Genomic DNA, 17,354 nt, shown 5'->3' with positions numbered 1-17,354 from the left:
GCATCTGTATGTTATTTATTTCAACTGTTCCGAGGTTCACAATGACCTCGAGAGTACAAGAGGTGCTTCTTGTTAATTGGGACGGCGGGGAATCGGGTCACACGGGTCATTTTTACGAGGAACGTGCGCGTTTATTCAGTTAGATGATGTTTATCTGAGGATCTGTACCGGACACCATGCGTTCGTTGTTCCTGTAGTTTTGGAGGTTTTTCGACTGGGTGAGGATCTGGTGACTGTGAAGGGCGCAGCGTATGATTCACGTCGACGTCACACTCGTTAAACCATTCATTGAGTCCTCTGGCGGAGGGGGCGGGGTCATCCTGGAAGAGACCACGCCCATGGGGAAAGTTGCGCATTGACGTGCAGTGACGCTTACCTCTCAGGGGGACTCGGAGTGTGTAGAAGTTTGGACACCTGTTTAAAAAGAAGAGTGGTATTCACTGTAACGCTGAAGACGTTAAACCCGCGTGAGATAACACGCCGAGCTTCGAATCATCTGGACCGTCTTCATGAGGGATCCTCGTGATGATCCCAGCTTCACGAGGCTAAGATCGTAACTGCTTCACTTCTTAATTTAGAGTTTCAATTGAAGTAAAACTAATTTTTTTTTTTTTTTTTTAAAAAGACAATGACAAATAGTATATATTCAAGCTAGTGTGTGTGTGTGTGTGTGTAAACTTAACTGGAACTAAAGATAATAAAGTAAAACGACCTTGACTCATAACACAATGAGTTCTCACACCAGGTTAGCTGTAGATGTTTACAAAAGTTGGCGGCGTTAGACCCGCACATGGAGACTGGAAATAACACAAGACGGCGAAAGTTTATTACACAAAATCACTTAAAATTTATTTGTACGATTAGCCCTTTGGGAGGAGATCTTCAAAGCAGGCAGTGTTGTGGGAGTGCGTCATCAAACAGGGCAGTCTTATCGTCCGCGTCTATCCAACTGCCAGACGTCCGAGATGTAGGTCCTGTTTTTAGCACAGACACGATCCTGGTCCCAGTATACCCAAAATAGTCCCTGACAATTACGTCTCTTTCGTCCAAGACCTGACTTCATTTCACACCCAATCCAGTCAAATTAATACAATAAATACGGACGCTATAAATCACTGAACAATCACATGACAATTTCAAATTTTCTTTTCTTTCTTTGTTTGTTTTTTTTTTTTTTTTTTTAAAGAATTTGTTTTAGCGTAAGGGGGATACGAATTAAACGACAAATTTGTTTGGGAAATTGATGGAAATGCTAGTGTTTTCTTAGTGATTTCTCTGTTTGGATAGAAAACACGTAAGAGGTTGTCCACCGGAGAGAATACGAGAGCACGGGTTACAAAATGGAAACACTGCAAATGGTGTACAACGCTGAGTTTACATTGGCACGTCGTTAAAGTATGAAGAAAAAAAACAAAACACACAGACCAAGTTGATTCGGATGTTCTCGTATCCGCGAGCCGAACGACCGGAACGGATTTGGCGAGTTATTCGAATTCGGTGATGCTCTGTTTGCGGGCAGGTGGAAGGCAGCACCCGGTGTGTGTTTTCTGTATCACGTACGATTCTTATCCAGTGGTTTTAGCGAACACAAAACTGGCCGAGTGTAACTGTTTCAGTTCAGGTGACTTAGTTAATCTGTGGTCTCCACACTGTCAAGGCTGCTGTGGGTTTCGTTCTCCTGCTCTGGTCTGAGAAGGGGCGTGGCATCTTTGCTTAGCCCCGCCTCCTCCTCCTCCTCCCGCCGGGCAAATTGTCAGTCTTTGTGGGTGTGGCCTTGTGGGGCGATGCTGAACACCCGGATGCGCAGGTGGGAAGCGATCTGCAGACATACGCCTGTGCAGTAACGTGTCAGGTCCACCGCAGACAGCGTCTGTTTACCGATAAAACACAACAAATGTCAAATTAGGAGTGAAATACTGTTACTCTTTTTAATCAAACATGCATGTACACATGGCTCAGAAAGTATTCAGACCCTTTCTCTCTCTCTCTCTCTTTTTTTTTTCATTACAGATTGAAAAGGGATTAGATTGATTTTGACACGTCATGCACGTCAGGTTTCCTCACCAAAGCAATCCACAGGACAATATATTCATTAATAAAGCTGTTGAAGTACTGATTGAGGAAGAGGAGGCTGGGGCCGATGAAGGCTGTGTCACTCAGGTGAAGCTCGCTCCTGGTCATGTGAGCAACCTGGAACAAAACAAAACAAAACACAACCACCATACAATGCCTTTAGGAAGTGATGCGTGAAGATAGAAAAGGGTTTAAATATTTAAATATATTGCTGAATCCTCTGCAAGCCCGACCAGATTAAAGTGCTTAACAAACGGACGGATAGCATCAGATGAACTATGAAAGAAACCATCGGAGGAGCTCACCACCAGTTTGTTGGAAATCTTGGCGATGACCGTGCCGAAGGTGAGGATGTAGAGACAGGGATGATGCTCAAACAGCTGGCTGGAGGACTTCTTAAAGATGATGAAGGCCAGGGTGAGGATGAGGCCGATGTGCAGGCCAGGAGACAGCACGCTCGTGTCCTGTGGAGGTTGAGACTTGTAAAAAATTCAGCATTATCGTCAATGGAATGTCAAAGAGGCTTTTTTTTCTTTCTTCTTAGTTAAAATCTGCTTTGTACGAATAAATACGGTCAATTTTTTTTGTGAAAACTGAAAACAACGTTGAACCATTTTACCGTTCCGCCTCAATAGCACCCCCTCTGGTTCAACTCTGCTATAGACGCAGAGAAACGAGATAGGTCGCATTACGCAAATCAAGTGAAGCGGCGTCGTAATGTTCCCGCCCTCGCCCCGCCTCATGCTGTTTCTATTAATGGTTAGGAAAGAGATTTTTTTTTTTTTACAATAAATCTGCTGTAAACGTATGAAAGGATGATTTTATGAACAGACAGGAAGGGAATCGTGTCCGTCTGCGTTCGTAAAACCTCGCTGAGTATTATACGACTGAATAATAAGTGGGGACGAGAATCTTTTCGTCGTCTCCTGACTTGGATCCGTACGGAGGATTTAAAAATCAGAGGGAACCTCGTAACCGTGGGGATCTGAAGACGATCTGCTGAGAAGAACGAGCCACAGTTGAACCTCAATGCTGTAAAAGGTGAATAATCCTTTCCCCCCCTCCCCCCTAGCAATGTTTTTAAACATGTTGTATATTAAATAACAAAAAAAAAAAACCCCACAGCGTCTGAGTACTCGCTTGCCCTCGCCGTGTACACGTAGACCGCTAATGAAAATAAAATTTAAAAAATACGATACTCCCAATAAGCTTGTGCTCTATTGACATTTCACCTTTGGGAATATATTACTGTAGCTTTAATCGACATAAATACATGTAATTAAGAGTGTTTTATTTATTTATGCCGTGCATGCTTCGTTTAAATACTTGACAATAAAGCGGTAATAAACGGGAATCGGATTTGCGCGTCAGAACGAGGACGGTCTGTATCGGTAAGATCCGCATGCTTTTACGCGTCCCACTGACAAGACCGCTGACTGAACGCAGCACCACTTACTGCCACGGTGGAGCCGTTTTTGCCCACGCCGCCGCTCAGGATGACCAAGAAGTAGTTGTAGGTCGACAGCAGAAATCCGCCGATGATGCCCAGGATCGGGAACACTTGCAATTTAATCCCAAGCGCCGGCAACTAGTACAATATATAAACGAATGAATAAATGAATCAATTACACACTTCGTTGGACGGCCAATTTAATTACCCCGTCATACAACACCACCTTCTCTCATTTCAGGTCTCGAAAGCCGGGCGAAATCACAACTGCGGACGATTTCGCCGCTTAGCAATATTTATCTTTGTGTTTTGTCAATTCTCCGTAGGAGGTGAGAGAGAGAGAGAGAGAGAGAGAGAGAGAGGGAGAGGGGTGAGGGAGAGAGAGGGAGGGAGGGAGAGGGGTGAGGGAGAGGGAGGGAGGGAGAGGGGTGAGGGAGGGAGGGAGAGGGGTGAGGGAGGGAGAGAGAGAGGGGGGAGAGGGGTGAGGGAGAGAGAGAGAGAGAGAGAGAGAGAGGGATGGAGGGAGGGAGAGGGGTGAGAGGGATGGAGGGAGGGAGAGGAGTGAGGGAGAGAGAGGGGGGGAGAGGGGTGTGGGAGAGAGAGAGAGAGAGAGAGGGAGAGGAGAGGGGAGGGAGGGAGGGAGGAAGGGAGAGAGAGGGGAAGAGGGAGGGAGAGAGAGGTGAGGGAGGGGGGGAGAGAGAGGTGAGGGGTGAGGGAGGGGGGTGAGGGAGGGGTGAGGGAGAGAGAGTGGGGGAAGAGGGGTGAGGAAGAGCGGGGGGGAGGGAGAGTGGGGGAAGAGGGGTGAGGGAGAGCGGGGGGGAGGGAGGGAGGGAGGGAGGGAGGGGGGGAGAGGGGTGAGGGACAGAGAAGGGTGAGGGAGAGGGGTGGAGGGGGAGAGAGGGAGGGGGTGAGGGAGAGAGAATGGGGGGAGAAGGGTGAGGGAGAGGGGTGGAGGGAGGGAGGGGGAGAGAGAGAGGGAGGGAGGGAGGGGGAGAGAGAGAGGGAGGGAGGGAGGGGGAGAGAGAGAGAGAGAGAGAGGGAAGGAGAGAGAGAGGGAGGGAGGGAGGGGGAGAGAGAGAGGGAGGGAGGGAGGGGGAGAGAGAGAGAGAGAGAGAGGGAAGGAGAGAGAGAGGGGGACAGGTTTCATTTAACTGATTGTGCAATGGCACATGATTTCCGAGGTGAGACCAAAACGTCCTCAAGATGTAATCTGGTACAGTCGCATTCTTTCATAATGCCAAGATTGCTTGTTTGAGAGTGTGTGAGAGTGTGTGAGAGTGCTAACAGGACTATAGTTCTCGTTGTGCGTGTAGTAGCGCCATACCGTAGTCTCCCAAAGGCTTACTCCTCCGAAGGCGGACATCAGGTACATGATTATAATGGCGATCTGGACTTCAGTCACGTCGACACTGTGCAAAGAGACAAATTCTATCGTAAATACAGCACCAAAAAGACGCTATTATATCAAATAACTATCATGCTCTCGCGGGCTCGAACGCACTTTTACTCGTCACGTCGTGTGTTACTCACATGCCAAAGCGTAGAGTCCCGGACACGTAGGTCTGCCAGTGCGCGCAGAAGAACATGAACATGCCCACGAAGCCGCAGAAAAACATCCAGTTAGGGTAACTCCCGATGCCAGCGCATATACATGTTCCCACGGCGACGAATACTGCAGAGAGGTCAATGAGACAGAGGTCAGGGGTCGGCAAATCAACACACGCGCATGCAACTGCGAGTGTGTAAATCTTCGGCACAGGACTGACGACATTTACGATGACGATGAAAAGAGCGATACCTGTAGAGACCGCGTCGCAGCCGTGGTCAAAGAGTTCTCCCAGAGCCGAGCTGCTGTTGGTCCGCCGCGCTTGTTTCCCATCGATAGCGTCGAGTGACTGGTAGATAAAGAGACCTAAAGCGCTGAGAAAAAACGCCCACGACGGAGCCTAGAGAAAGAGAGACCAGCGTAAATGGGTGTATACTGTTGTGCAGAGTTCTGAGTGATGGATCTTTTCCTCCTCAAATCGGTGACCATGGTTGACCGAGCTAAAGCTAGTGCTTGTATATAGAAGCGGCCATGTTGCTTTGATGTCACTTGCTGAACTCTGGATTGAGCAGACCGACCTGGGTTTACGAGTTCGCAGTTGAGGGGATGTGTTCTTCAGAAGTTCAGAAATTATCCATTTTCTATACCGCTTATCCTTTTCAGGGTCACGGGGAAACCTGGAGCCTATCCCAGGGAGCATGGGGCACGAGGCGGGGTACACCCTGGACAGGGTGCCAGTCCATCACAGGGCACAATCACATACACACTCACACACCCGTTCATACACTACGGACACTTTAGACACGCCAATCAGCCTACCTGCATGTCTCTGGACTGAGGGAGGAAACCGGAGTACCCGGAGGAAACACACACAGGGCCGTGACGGGAATCGAACCCGCGACCCTGGAGGTGTGAGGCGAACTACCTGGAATATATTTTCTTTTTATTCTTTTTGACGTTTGTGGACGTTTGACCCTAACGCTCATTCGTCGTCATGTAACGAGGTATGTAACGAGGTATGTAACGAGGTATGTAACGAGGTATGTAAACCAGGCGTCCGAAACATGCCATTAAAGCCCGCTGCCCATTGGACTTGCTAATGAAGTTAAGGGTTGCCCAGTCCTCCGGTATACGTTATTAATATATTACTACACATCACCGCACGTCTTCTGACGCTCGTCCGCGAAGACGAACTGAAAGAACGCACCCACATGTAGAATTAAATATATATCGGCGGTTTCGTGTGGACAAACTATAGTACATGTGGCACTGGGGCAGTTCCAGGTCATTTGATCAGGGTTGGGCTTTTACTGGTAATCCGGGACGCTGTATTACTTACTCTGCAGTTTCACAACGAGGACGAAAACCGCTCTGACTTGCGCAACGGTTCAGAGCCGTCTTGTGTCGACAATGACTCTGTGAATCGAGGATAAAATTTCAGGAAGTGTCGCTCAGTTTCAGCGATCGTGTCATCCCGGTCAGGGTTAGGGTGGAGTTATAGCCTTACATCGCACAACGACCCCGGAGCTGCGACTATCCACTACTGTTCAACTCTTCTCCACGCTATATAACTGGACTAAAGCCAAGCTTTGCACGTGACGCGAATGGCGTCACCGCGTCGCATCGCAGTCTCACTTCCTCTCGCTGTTTATACCGATCTGTAACCGGTTTTTCCGGTCCTGTAAGTGTTCTTGTAACACACTTCATATTTATTTACATTTCCGGTTATACCAAACCCCTGCGTTTTCTTACATGACTGTATTCAAATAATAACAACAACAACAACAACAACTCGGACGGCCGTTCTGTTCGCTCAACACGAACAGAAGTTACATTCGCATGCGTTTCATTTGTGCTTGAAATCAAATAATGTCCAGGGCCGATTCAGCACACTCCGGTACATTCCTTAAATCCTGCACGCTGTTCAGTAACAGCCGAAAGACTAATAGATGTGCTATTGTTAGACGAACAAGAGTTGATCCCAGTCCTTTGTTACGAATGTCACAGTAAACGCCGCAGATCTTTCGGCCAACGAGGACAAAGGTTGGTCTTTATCTCCCGATACTCCCGAACAGGTGGGTGAACTTGTGATAGGAAAGCTGCTGATCTCTGTAGCAATAAATCTGCAAGAGTGGAATCTGGACTTTTTTTTTTTTTTTTTTTTTTTTCCGTGTGTGTGTGTGGATGACGGATTAAGGGTCATAATGCCTCTTCGCTGCATTCAGGACAGGTCAAAGGTCAAGAAGCAGAGACTTACACTATGACTTACGGACTCGCACAATAGAATGTCGTTTAACCAGTAACCAGTGACGTTCACATGAACCAGTTGTTCACACAGATTTTCTACATTTCCTACTCCGCAGAATACTCTCTCTCTCTCTCTCTCTCTCTCTCTCTCCGTATACCCGGACCCAAGTCAGCAGCGTAAGACTCGACCGAGCAAAAAAAAAACGCGGATGAAATACGATATCGGATATAACCGCGAGGCGAACGCTACGCATCTGCGTTGTATCGTGCCCACCTCGTCTCACAATCGCAATCGAAAAAAACTACAAACAATAAACAGACGTGTGTAATAAACATTGTTTGGTTTTGTTTATCACACACACACACGCTGTTGTAACGGTTAGTTTTCGGTTATTGCGGTACCGTGATACTGTAGTGTGATAATATCGGTGGTATGGAGGTCTAGATCATGGTATCGGGTCAGCCCTGGGTAGTTATTACACACTTTGAGAAGGGATTCTCTGGAGAACTCGTGAAGGAACATGCGCTTTACTGAAGTGTCCAGACCTCCTGATGTTATTGAGAGAGAGAGAGAGAGAGAGAGAGGTAGAGAGGTAGAGAGAGAGAGAGAGAGAGAGAGAGAAGGACACGACAGCAGAAGGCTCTGACTGGCCTGAAGTTCCTGGCCGGACTCACCTCCTCTGTGGCAGTGGGGCAGTAACACACCAGGATGATGGTCGTGAAGACGTTGATGATGAGTCCCGTGATGGTCAGCGTGTTCGGCGCGAGCCAGGTCGGGATCTGCTGCACTAGCCAGTTCCAGTAGATCTGACACGGCGGCTCCAGTAAGGAGCGACCCGCGGCGCTGTACTTGTGCTCCTCCAGGCGCTTGAGCTGCGCCGGGGACAGCGGCTCCGGCCAGCCGCAGCGGGGCATCGCCGACTCACACACCGACACCCAGGCACCGGAACACCGTCTCTGCCCTTCTGTCTCCGCCCGAGCGTCGAGTAAAGCGAGGCTTCTGCCGCGGCAGCTACGTGTAGAGAGTCATGTTCAGGAGCGGAACCAGAAGTCCGAGTGACGAGCTGCTGCTCCGGAGCGAGAAAAGCGGAGCGAGCAGGAAATCACGGAGCGGAAGTGGAAGCAGCCGGGAAAATTAAACACACACTTTCATACGCACACACACACACACATACATACTTTCATACACACACACACACACACACACACTTTCATACACACACACACACACACACACACACACACATATACATACATACTTTCATACACACACACACACACACACACATACTTACACACGCACACACACACACATACTTACACACGCACACACACACATACTTACACACGCGCGCGCACACACACACACACATATACATACATACTTTCATACACACACACACACACACACATATACATACATACTTTCATACACACACACATACACATATATATATACATACTTTCTTACACACACACACATATCTGGGGCAGCTGTGACTCAGGTGGTAGAGTGGCTTGGCCACTAATTGGTTGGGTTGACGGTTCAATCACCAGCCCACATGACTCCACATCTTGGGCAAGACCCTGAACCCCATATATACATACATATGCACACACACACACACACACACACACACACACACACACACACACACACAGAGTCCAATGTCTTTTTTCTTGTGTTGCTTAAAACCCCACAAACATCACCAAACAGGTCTTGATGTGTAGAAATGCGCGTTTGCGTGAACTGATTATGGCGTAAACGATCCGAGGCAAAGGTTTAACGCCCTGGCCCAGGCGCACGGCCCGGAACGCGTGACTGGCTGTTTAAACACGTCTCCAGTGACCACTTGTGATCGGATTTCGTACGTCGCAAACACGTGTCACGCCAGCCTTCGTCTGCAGGTCGAGACGCCCCGTCTCGTGTACCCGAGCGGGCCGTCTCATCTGTCCCGATCGCGCGGGCTAATGACGAAACATAGCAAAAATAACGAGACGACGAAATCGGCAGCTGTTTTTGTCTCTGCCGAACCGTCTCGCGATGATTACAAAAGGCCTCTGTTCCAGCTAGAGCATCGACGCGTTTGCGTTCACGTTAACGATGGTATTTCGTCATATGCACCATGGACCGCCTCCGAATGAGGTCTGAGCGATCGGTGGATACGGTTCGTATCCGGGCCACTTCGGACCCGGTTCACGTGTGTACTCACCGCCGTCCGCTTACCCAGGAGTGAACATGCTCTACCACTTCGACTAGTTCACGCGTGGGTTTGTGCGGCCGGATAACCTTTTCGGACCGAGCTGGATGTCTCGGCATCTTTAAAACATGCCATGTGCAAAAAACAAAAACCAACAACAAAAAAAGTATCATACTGTTAAAACCACGCCACACGGCTTTATTATCGTGACATTTATTCAACTCAAGCATACTAAATGAAGCATTGCTACTTCTTTCACTAGATAGATAGTTTCATCTTCACCCAATCTGAAAAGACAAACACTCCAAAAGTATAACTGATTGAACAGCTAGCACGTCAGAGGGACGCGTTTAGCCGTTTTATAACAAGTACGCTGAAGGGAGTTCAGAGAAAAAAAAATAACAACACAAATAAAACAGCGAAATATTTCCCTGGAAGGCCCTAGGCTAGCTTTTTTTTTTTTTGTTTGGGTTTTTTTTTTTTTTTTTTTTGTATTTTAAACGTGAAACAAAATAATACATTGAATACACCAACATATTAGCCTGAATCTTATACGTTTTCCAATTCCGCTGAAGACATGCATCTGTGCTTGAACAGGGATTTTAGGGGAAAGCAGCCTGTCATACAGCTAGCCATTAGCAAACCTTTCTTAAGTACTATAAGTCCATGTCCAAACACCGCATGCCATACCGAAAGACGGGTCACACACGCCACTAAAGCGCTCAAAGCAACAGGGATTACTGGGAGAGCACTGGTTGAATCCCTCATCGGTCAGATCCCTTCTTCTCCGACTCCAGCGTCTTTGTGTCTGTCGTTCATGTACTTATCGATAAGATGCAAGGGAACGCCACGCTTCATCAGCTCAGCGAATGTAAAGCCTCCTGAAGGAGATACAGGGAAAAAAAAAAAAAAAGCACGTAGCGTGCGTATGAGGAAAAAGAAAGAAAGAAAGACACATTGTGTGTGAGTGTGTGTGTGTGTGTGTGTGTGTGTGTGTGTGTGTGTGGGGTCAGTGTCCAAAATGCACCTTCTACGTACATACAGTATCAAGGGAGTAAATTTTAAATAAATAAAAAAAAAAATAATAAAGAAAACACTTGGAGAGACACATAAAGAAAGAAAGAAAGAAAGACGTCAGTACATACAGAAGCAGGCGCGACACAAGTCTGTGAGTGCAGTAACATCTCCTACATGTAATATTACAGCAGTATTGTCACGTGCGCTTGCTCCAAATGGATAATGAGTCAGAAATCTGTTACTCTCGAAAGAAACATAGAGTACGTGAGTCCTGTGTCTAGGGGGAGAAAACCGGGTGGAAGAAACAAGTCTGCCCGCGGCTGACTCAGACCGAGAGGAGGACGTTACTCACACTCTGTTTGTTATATGTTACACGTGGACGGTTACTACGAAACGGGGATCATGCAAGCAGCAGCACACCGGCGTCTGAGACGCAGATTTCCGGTCGTTAGAGACAGAGAGAGGACGTTTGCTCACAAAAACACAGCAGTGCCCTGCGGTGGAAAAGCATGCAGGAAGCGACACGGAAAACAAGTCTCAAGCGCGGCGTAGACATGACCGACACAACTGCCGAGGAACAGAAGGCCTCGAGGGTCATGAGCGAACCCAAATCAGTGAAAGCAGGATTAGTGAGAGGTGCCGGATGAATGAAGTAAATAAGCTTCATATGCCCGAAACCATATGAAAGCTTACCTTAGATGAGAACAACACATTCACTATTCCTGAGTGATGACTGGGGAGAAAAGAGAAGACAGGGGGTTAAACCCTGTGTTTTACGTGAGGGAGTTATGTGCGTGTCAGGCTGCATCACTGACTTAGTCATTACAGACTGAACATGGAGGATTAAGACACAGAGATTCCGCTGAGAGGCAAACTAAGTGACGTGAGCACGCGTGGCGCTGTGATCAACGAATCCACTCGCGTGCTATAGATCTGAAAGGAAGGACGGAGGGGCTTTCCTGAAATCGGGAATGGGGTCATGCTTCTCGTTTAGTGCTTTCAACGAGCTTGATTAAAAGCGGAAGGATCTCATCTCACGTCACAGCGAAAACGCCCGAATCCGTTGTTAACGGGGCGACGGATTCAGAAATTGAGATCGAGCAGGCCAGCTACGGGATCTGCAAGTGAAAAGCAGCAGTTATTTTCTCATTATGACAAAAATAACTGTAAACGTGTACCAAGAATCGCGACATCATATCAACCACCGTGCCCTCCGAAAGTATTGGAACGGAACCGCAACGGCCCGGCGTTTTTTTTTTTTTGTTTTTTTTTTTGCTATACAAGGAAGACGTTTGGGTTTCAAAAGACGGACATGAGACGAGAGATCAGAATTTTTAGCTTTCGTTTCCCGATATTTACATCTAGATGCGTTGAACAGCTGAGAACACGGCACAAACAGCTGACCCTCGGCTTGAGCCCTGGGTCTCGCCTGTGAAGACTGCATTTGTCGTTAAAAAGGATAAACCAGTATGAAGGCCAGAGAGCTGTCTATGGGAGAAAATCACTGGGTATAGCCGATACAACAATTTGGAATGTCCTGGAAAAGAAAGAAACAGACATAATTGGCTGGGGGAAACGACAGGGCAGGGGGGAAGGTTTCACAATCCACCGTTCGAGGAAGACGTCGAGAACAGAAATATAGCGGCCGTACATCAAGATGCAAACCGCTCGTCAGCAGTAAGAATCAAACATTGGAATTCACAAAAGAAATACGAAGATGAGCCGCAACGGTCCTGAAACCAAGGTTAACCGCCACCAAAGTGATGGAAAGGCCAAAGCGAGGCATATGCAGTCAAACGTTACGTGTTATTTACTGTTAAATTAGGAAATGAAAGCTCGTCTCATCTTTTGATCTCAAACCCAAATGTCTTCGGTGTATAACTGAACCAATACTTTTGGCAGGAACTGTATGGTAACTCGTGTGTTATAAAGGAATACGAATGGAACGAGAACCAGCTGAAAAAAAAGACGAGATGAATGAATGAATGAATGAATGAATAACAGCTATGATACTGTTTAGTACTGGTTCCTGTTGAGACACAATCGCTACGCTACAATGGACTTAGATGACATTTCTAACAGTCCTTAATGTAATTAAGCAAAATTGTCGTTCTAACCCCACGACCCCATGATTAATCCCATGATTAATCCCATGATTATCTCTGATTATAGTCAAACTGCATAACTTGCACTGAAGCCCAGACTGACCTTTCACCTCCAGTTTGCAGTCCACCTGGGCCTCCCCGAGGTCATTGATGGCCTTGCAGGTGTACATACCACCGTCGAATGGGCTGGGCTTCCGGATCTCCAGCGTGCACACACCCTGGCTGCTGAACATGCGGTAGCGTGGGTCATCAATGATGGTGATCTTATTCTTCATCCAGATCACTTTGGGCTATTATATAAGGGAAATATCGAACACATCTCAAACACAAATCTCAGAAACCTCACCAAGTACTGCACAGTAAAAATACATGACATCAAGTGGGAAATAAAGTGTATCGTTGCTCCAACCGGGCAACGTGGCAAGGATTGCACCGCAACAGTACTAAAAGTATGCGGACACGTGAACACCACACCCATATGTGCTTGTTGAACAGCCCATTCGACAAGAGGCCCAAACCTGTTCCAGCATGTTCCAACACAAATCCCTACAGTCAAGCTCCAAAATCTAGTGGAACGCCTTCCCAGAAGAGCGGCGCTTATTATAACAGCAAAGGGGGAACACATCTGGAATGAGATGTTCAACAAGCACAAACTGTGCTGTGGTGTGATGTTCAGGTGTCCACATACTTTTGGCCATATTGTCTATCTGTGCATTTGAGTTAATCCTTTACCTTCAGGTTCTCTTAACATTATTTATAGCATTAGTTACCTTAAAAAAAAGTAACTTCGGTACAGATCGAGGCGTATATTGTGGTCTGTATATACGTGGATGATTATTCAGGGTGGCATCCGGATCGATCGCAACCTCAGACCAGGATAAAGCCGTTACCGAAAGTGAATGAATGAATGAATTGTTGCAAGAGTAAATTGTGACCAATTGAATCAATGGGCTATTGATGTGATGGTGTTTCTCACACTATATACTGTGTGTAAAATCTTCTTCGAAATTCTAAAGGACGTAACATCGCCGTTTTAGAAAAATCACGAGACACTGTATTGCTCAAGAAGGAGGCAAACGGACTACCAGGGATGAACTAACTTTGGTCCAAAAGGTCCAACTGAACACCAAGACAACAACAAAGGAACTGGTGAAGGAGTTGGAGGCATCAGGTACCAAATTATGAACATCCGGCATCAAGAGAGTCCTGTACCACCATGGCCTGTCATGCAAGGAAGAAGCTCTTACTCAGGGACTGGAATATAAAAGCCAGACTGGAGTTTGCAGGAGATCACCAGCCTTTTGGTCAGAGGAAACAAACCTCTAACAGTTCCTCTAACGGAGGAAAAAGACTGAGGCTTTTAATCTGAAGAACACCATGGGGGTGGCAGCATCGTGTTGTGGCGGTGTTTTGCTGAAAAAGGGACTCGATGCCACCGATGCCACCAAAGTACTGCGAGAAGCTTAGAGAAGGCTACAACAAGAGTCTTATTCAATATATTAGATATTATGGAATTCAAGTACTGTAGATACCCTGCAATCAGAGCATCTCTGTAGCGTTACTGATCTGAGTGGCTGATATAAACACGGCGCTACACACGTCTCTCACGTACCCGTGGGTTGGCGCGGACGCTGCAGTTCAGGGACGTGTTGTACCCCGCGACAGCGAACGTGTTGATGAGCGGCTGCGTGAACTTGGGCGCCTCTGTGAAGTCGTAGTTGATGTATTCTGGGTTCTTCAGGTTCATCCCTGAGAAAGAGTGACAGGAGGCAGAAGAGGGAGAGGAGGAGGAAGAAAAGAGGGGATATGGAGAGCGGGAGTGTGCATGATACGGGCCAAGCACTGTATCATGGGGGAATTTCCCTTATGTGATGAAGAAGAGACAACACCGATTTATTTTACCATTAGGCCATTAAAAGTGCAGTGTGCAATATTTTAAAATATTTTTATTTATATATAAAAAACATTGAACAGCTTCTAGTCCTTCAATCGAGTCTACAATTTGCAGGTGTATTATATATTTTTACTCCGAGTAAGCAATAAAAGTGAGAAGATAACAGGATGGAGAAAGGTACACTGCAAAATATGAGTATGAGTGTGAGGAGAAAAAATATCGTTTCAAGGCAAACCGAACATTCGATAGATTGTTCATTTTTACCTGGTCAACTGGATATTTGTTTGGAGGTCCGAGACAGCGCCAGTGAGACTGAACGGAGCGCTTAAACCTTACGGAGGTCGCCAAGCCAGCGAGTCGAAACTTACCCTCCTTCACTATGACTGCTGTGTCTTTAGTGATGGTGGCGTTCTCGCTCAGGCCCACCATGTTCTCCGAGTAGATCCTGAAGTAGTACTCGTTGCCCACTACCAGCTCGTTGATAGTGATGCACGTGCGGTGGTAGTGCTCCACACACGTGTACCACTCCTGTAGACGTAAAAGCCAAAGTGGATATGATGCGGTTATTATTTGAGCGAATGAATTCGTCGAGCCTGTGTTGCGAGAACATGCTGCAACAAAAGCAGGAAACTGGGAAACAAAACAAAATAATCGCATATACCATGGTCTTTTTATCTGCCTTCTGGATGGTGTATCCTGTTATGGGGGCATTGCCGCTATCCTTGGGTGGCGTCCAGTCCAGAGCTACATTGTCACCCCAGACTTCCTCAATTCGAACACATTGTGGAGGACCAGGACGGTCTGATGGACAGAGCATCAGAAAAAGACATTTGTTGAACATGATCTAGGCTATTGCACAGCACTTAAGTGAAAGCTCCTGTGTTTTTGACCATCATACGGTATTCCAATCAAACTATTATTTGCGAACTTTGAGTATTATAGAGGATGAACGCTAACCCACGATCTGGATGTCCAGGATGGCTGTATCTGCAAGATTTTCCACCTGCACCATCATCTTATATTTCCCAGAGTGCTTGCGCTCGGCTTTACGGATGAAGATGATGCTGTCGCAGTCCGAGTTGCGGATGTTGACCTGCGCAGGATCGATAGCTTCGTCGTCCTTCAGCCAGGTAATCTTTGGCCTGGGCTTGCCCTGGGGGAAATCTCAACCTGATTACGCGAACTCCAGTTTTTTGTATAGTCACATTTCGTTTAAATTCCACGACACGTAATGAAGTCCGTTTAACGATCACGGCCTTACCATGAACGGCACAACGAGGTTGACTTGTTCTCCGACCTTGCGCATGTACGTCTGCTTCAAGTGGCGAGGGATACGGATCTTAGGGGGCTCTGCGAGACATAAATTTCATAATCTGCTGCACCACCTACAGTACAATACCGTTTCGACAAACCGTAATAGATCTCTTATCATCTAAGGCGTTTGCAGGCACCTTCAAACGGAATAACTCCCAACGGACTCTGTGTTTATACTGTTCTTTACACACAAGCGTATTAAGTTCAGCGCAATTCCGTTATGAGCATTACTTTTCATATGAACTAGTTCCGAAATCGGAGAAAAAAATACGAGCTTTGCATTTTTTATTACTAAAAACTGGAGCTGCAGTTGATGTAGCTCACCGACGACCTCTTTGACCAGGACAGAGTGTTGAATGGTGCGTGGTTGGCTGGCACCGGCTGCATTAATGGCCTTCACTCGGATTAGGATCTTGGACTCTGTTGTCAGGCCTGTGATGGTGTATTTGGTTTTATCAATCAGTTCCTTGTTGGCAGGTATCCAGTCGTCCGCTGTGGAAACAGAAAAACAGCCCAGCTATTATACGTATTATAACCACCTTCTGAGAGCGTTTTCTTCAGAAGGACTTCTCTACCGACCAGTTTTATTATACACAATTATCAGTCCTCACTAGACATTGAATAAAGTGGCAATACATACAATTTATTTATTCATGCATTTATTTTACCGCTGCTCCATATCACGATATGATTGCTCAAGTACGTACAACGGAAATACTGACTTTATAGTTGAGTTTAGTTGTGGCAGCTCTTATTTATTATTAGTGTTAGTGATAGTCGTGGGCAGTGGTGGCTTGGCAGTTAAGGCTCTGGGTTACTGATCGGAAGGTCAGGGATTCAAGCTGCCTTGACCCGGGGGTTCATCGCCTTAACCCTCTCTCTGCCTTGACCCTGCACTCTGACCCCAAATTCCTCACCTCACATGACGGGGTATGTGAGGAAAAGAATTTCGCTGTGCTCTAATGTATATGTGACCAATAAAGACTCGTTATCATGATCGTTAAAGTACACGGGTCTGTAGGGGTGTCTTACTTCCTTCAATGCAGTACTCCACTTGGTACCCATCTAACCCGGCAGCACCGATGGTTTCTGGAGGACGCCATTTTATCGTCACAGATGTATCTGTCACCTCATCAACCACCAGCATAGTGGGTTCACTGGTGACAGCTTTAAAAGAGAGAGAGAGAGAGAGAGAGAGAGAGAGAGTAAACACAAATCTGACTGCAATTTTCATACTAGCTGTGTTTTACTAAATAAGAGCACAGTACACAAAATATAACAATGCTTTTAGATCATTTTATATATTGCTCATATGTTGCAAGGGATAATCAAATATACTGTATAACAACATGGTGAAAATCTATGAATAATCACACACACACACACCATCCATCCATCGTCTACCGCTTCCAGGGTCACGGGGAACCTGGAGCCTATCCCAGGGAGCATGGGGCACAAGGCGGGGTACACCCTGGTTGTACCAATCCATTGCAGGGCACAATCACAT

The 17,354-nt window shown here is 46.8% G+C and overlaps 2 protein-coding genes across 2 annotated transcripts in view; both read right to left on the bottom strand.

The window, feature by feature from the left end:
* Window positions 1-823: 823 nt before the first annotated feature.
* chpt1 (choline phosphotransferase 1) lies at window positions 824-8,463 on the bottom strand. The gene is made up of 8 exons (XM_053641097.1): window positions 7,992-8,463; window positions 5,322-5,469; window positions 5,054-5,195; window positions 4,848-4,932; window positions 3,530-3,661; window positions 2,379-2,537; window positions 2,065-2,190; window positions 824-1,870 (listed from the first exon to the last, which is right to left on the bottom strand). Exons 1-8 carry the CDS (start codon window positions 8,229-8,231, stop codon window positions 1,754-1,756), a joined length of 1,149 nt encoding a protein of 382 aa, XP_053497072.1. The 5' UTR covers window positions 8,232-8,463; the 3' UTR covers window positions 824-1,753.
* A 1,226-nt stretch (window positions 8,464-9,689) lies between these two features.
* mybpc1 (myosin binding protein C1) overlaps window positions 9,690-17,354 on the bottom strand; it is a 35,849-nt gene continuing 28,184 nt past the window's right edge. Inside the window, 10 exon segments of the mRNA XM_053641096.1 lie at window positions 9,690-10,329; window positions 10,331-10,398; window positions 12,743-12,929; window positions 14,252-14,388; window positions 14,902-15,061; window positions 15,195-15,334; window positions 15,491-15,686; window positions 15,795-15,883; window positions 16,172-16,339; window positions 16,880-17,014. Of these exon segments, the coding sequence (XP_053497071.1) occupies window positions 10,282-10,329; window positions 10,331-10,398; window positions 12,743-12,929; window positions 14,252-14,388; window positions 14,902-15,061; window positions 15,195-15,334; window positions 15,491-15,686; window positions 15,795-15,883; window positions 16,172-16,339; window positions 16,880-17,014 (1,328 nt within the window). The 3' untranslated portion in view covers window positions 9,690-10,281.

This window comes from Ictalurus furcatus, chromosome 14 (assembly GCF_023375685.1).
Source record: "Ictalurus furcatus strain D&B chromosome 14, Billie_1.0, whole genome shotgun sequence".
Classification (NCBI taxonomy): Eukaryota; Metazoa; Chordata; class Actinopteri; order Siluriformes; family Ictaluridae; genus Ictalurus; species Ictalurus furcatus.
Note: the sequence above shows the minus strand (reverse complement) of the source record. Positions and strands in the feature narration are given on the sequence as shown.

Excerpts from the sequence above, each read along its gene's own strand:
- chpt1 (XM_053641097.1), bottom strand. The coding sequence starts at position 8,231 with ATGCCCCGCTGCGGCTGGCCGGAGCCGCTGTCCCCGGCGCAGCTCAAG. Across the intron at positions 5,470-7,991 it reads GCCCCACTGCCACAGAGGAG|GCTCCGTCGTGGGCGTTTTT; the intron begins GTGAGTCCGGCC and ends CTCTTTCTCTAG. Across the intron at positions 4,933-5,053 it reads GGGACTCTACGCTTTGGCAT|TGTCGACGTGACTGAAGTCC; the intron begins GTGAGTAACACA and ends CTCTTTGCACAG.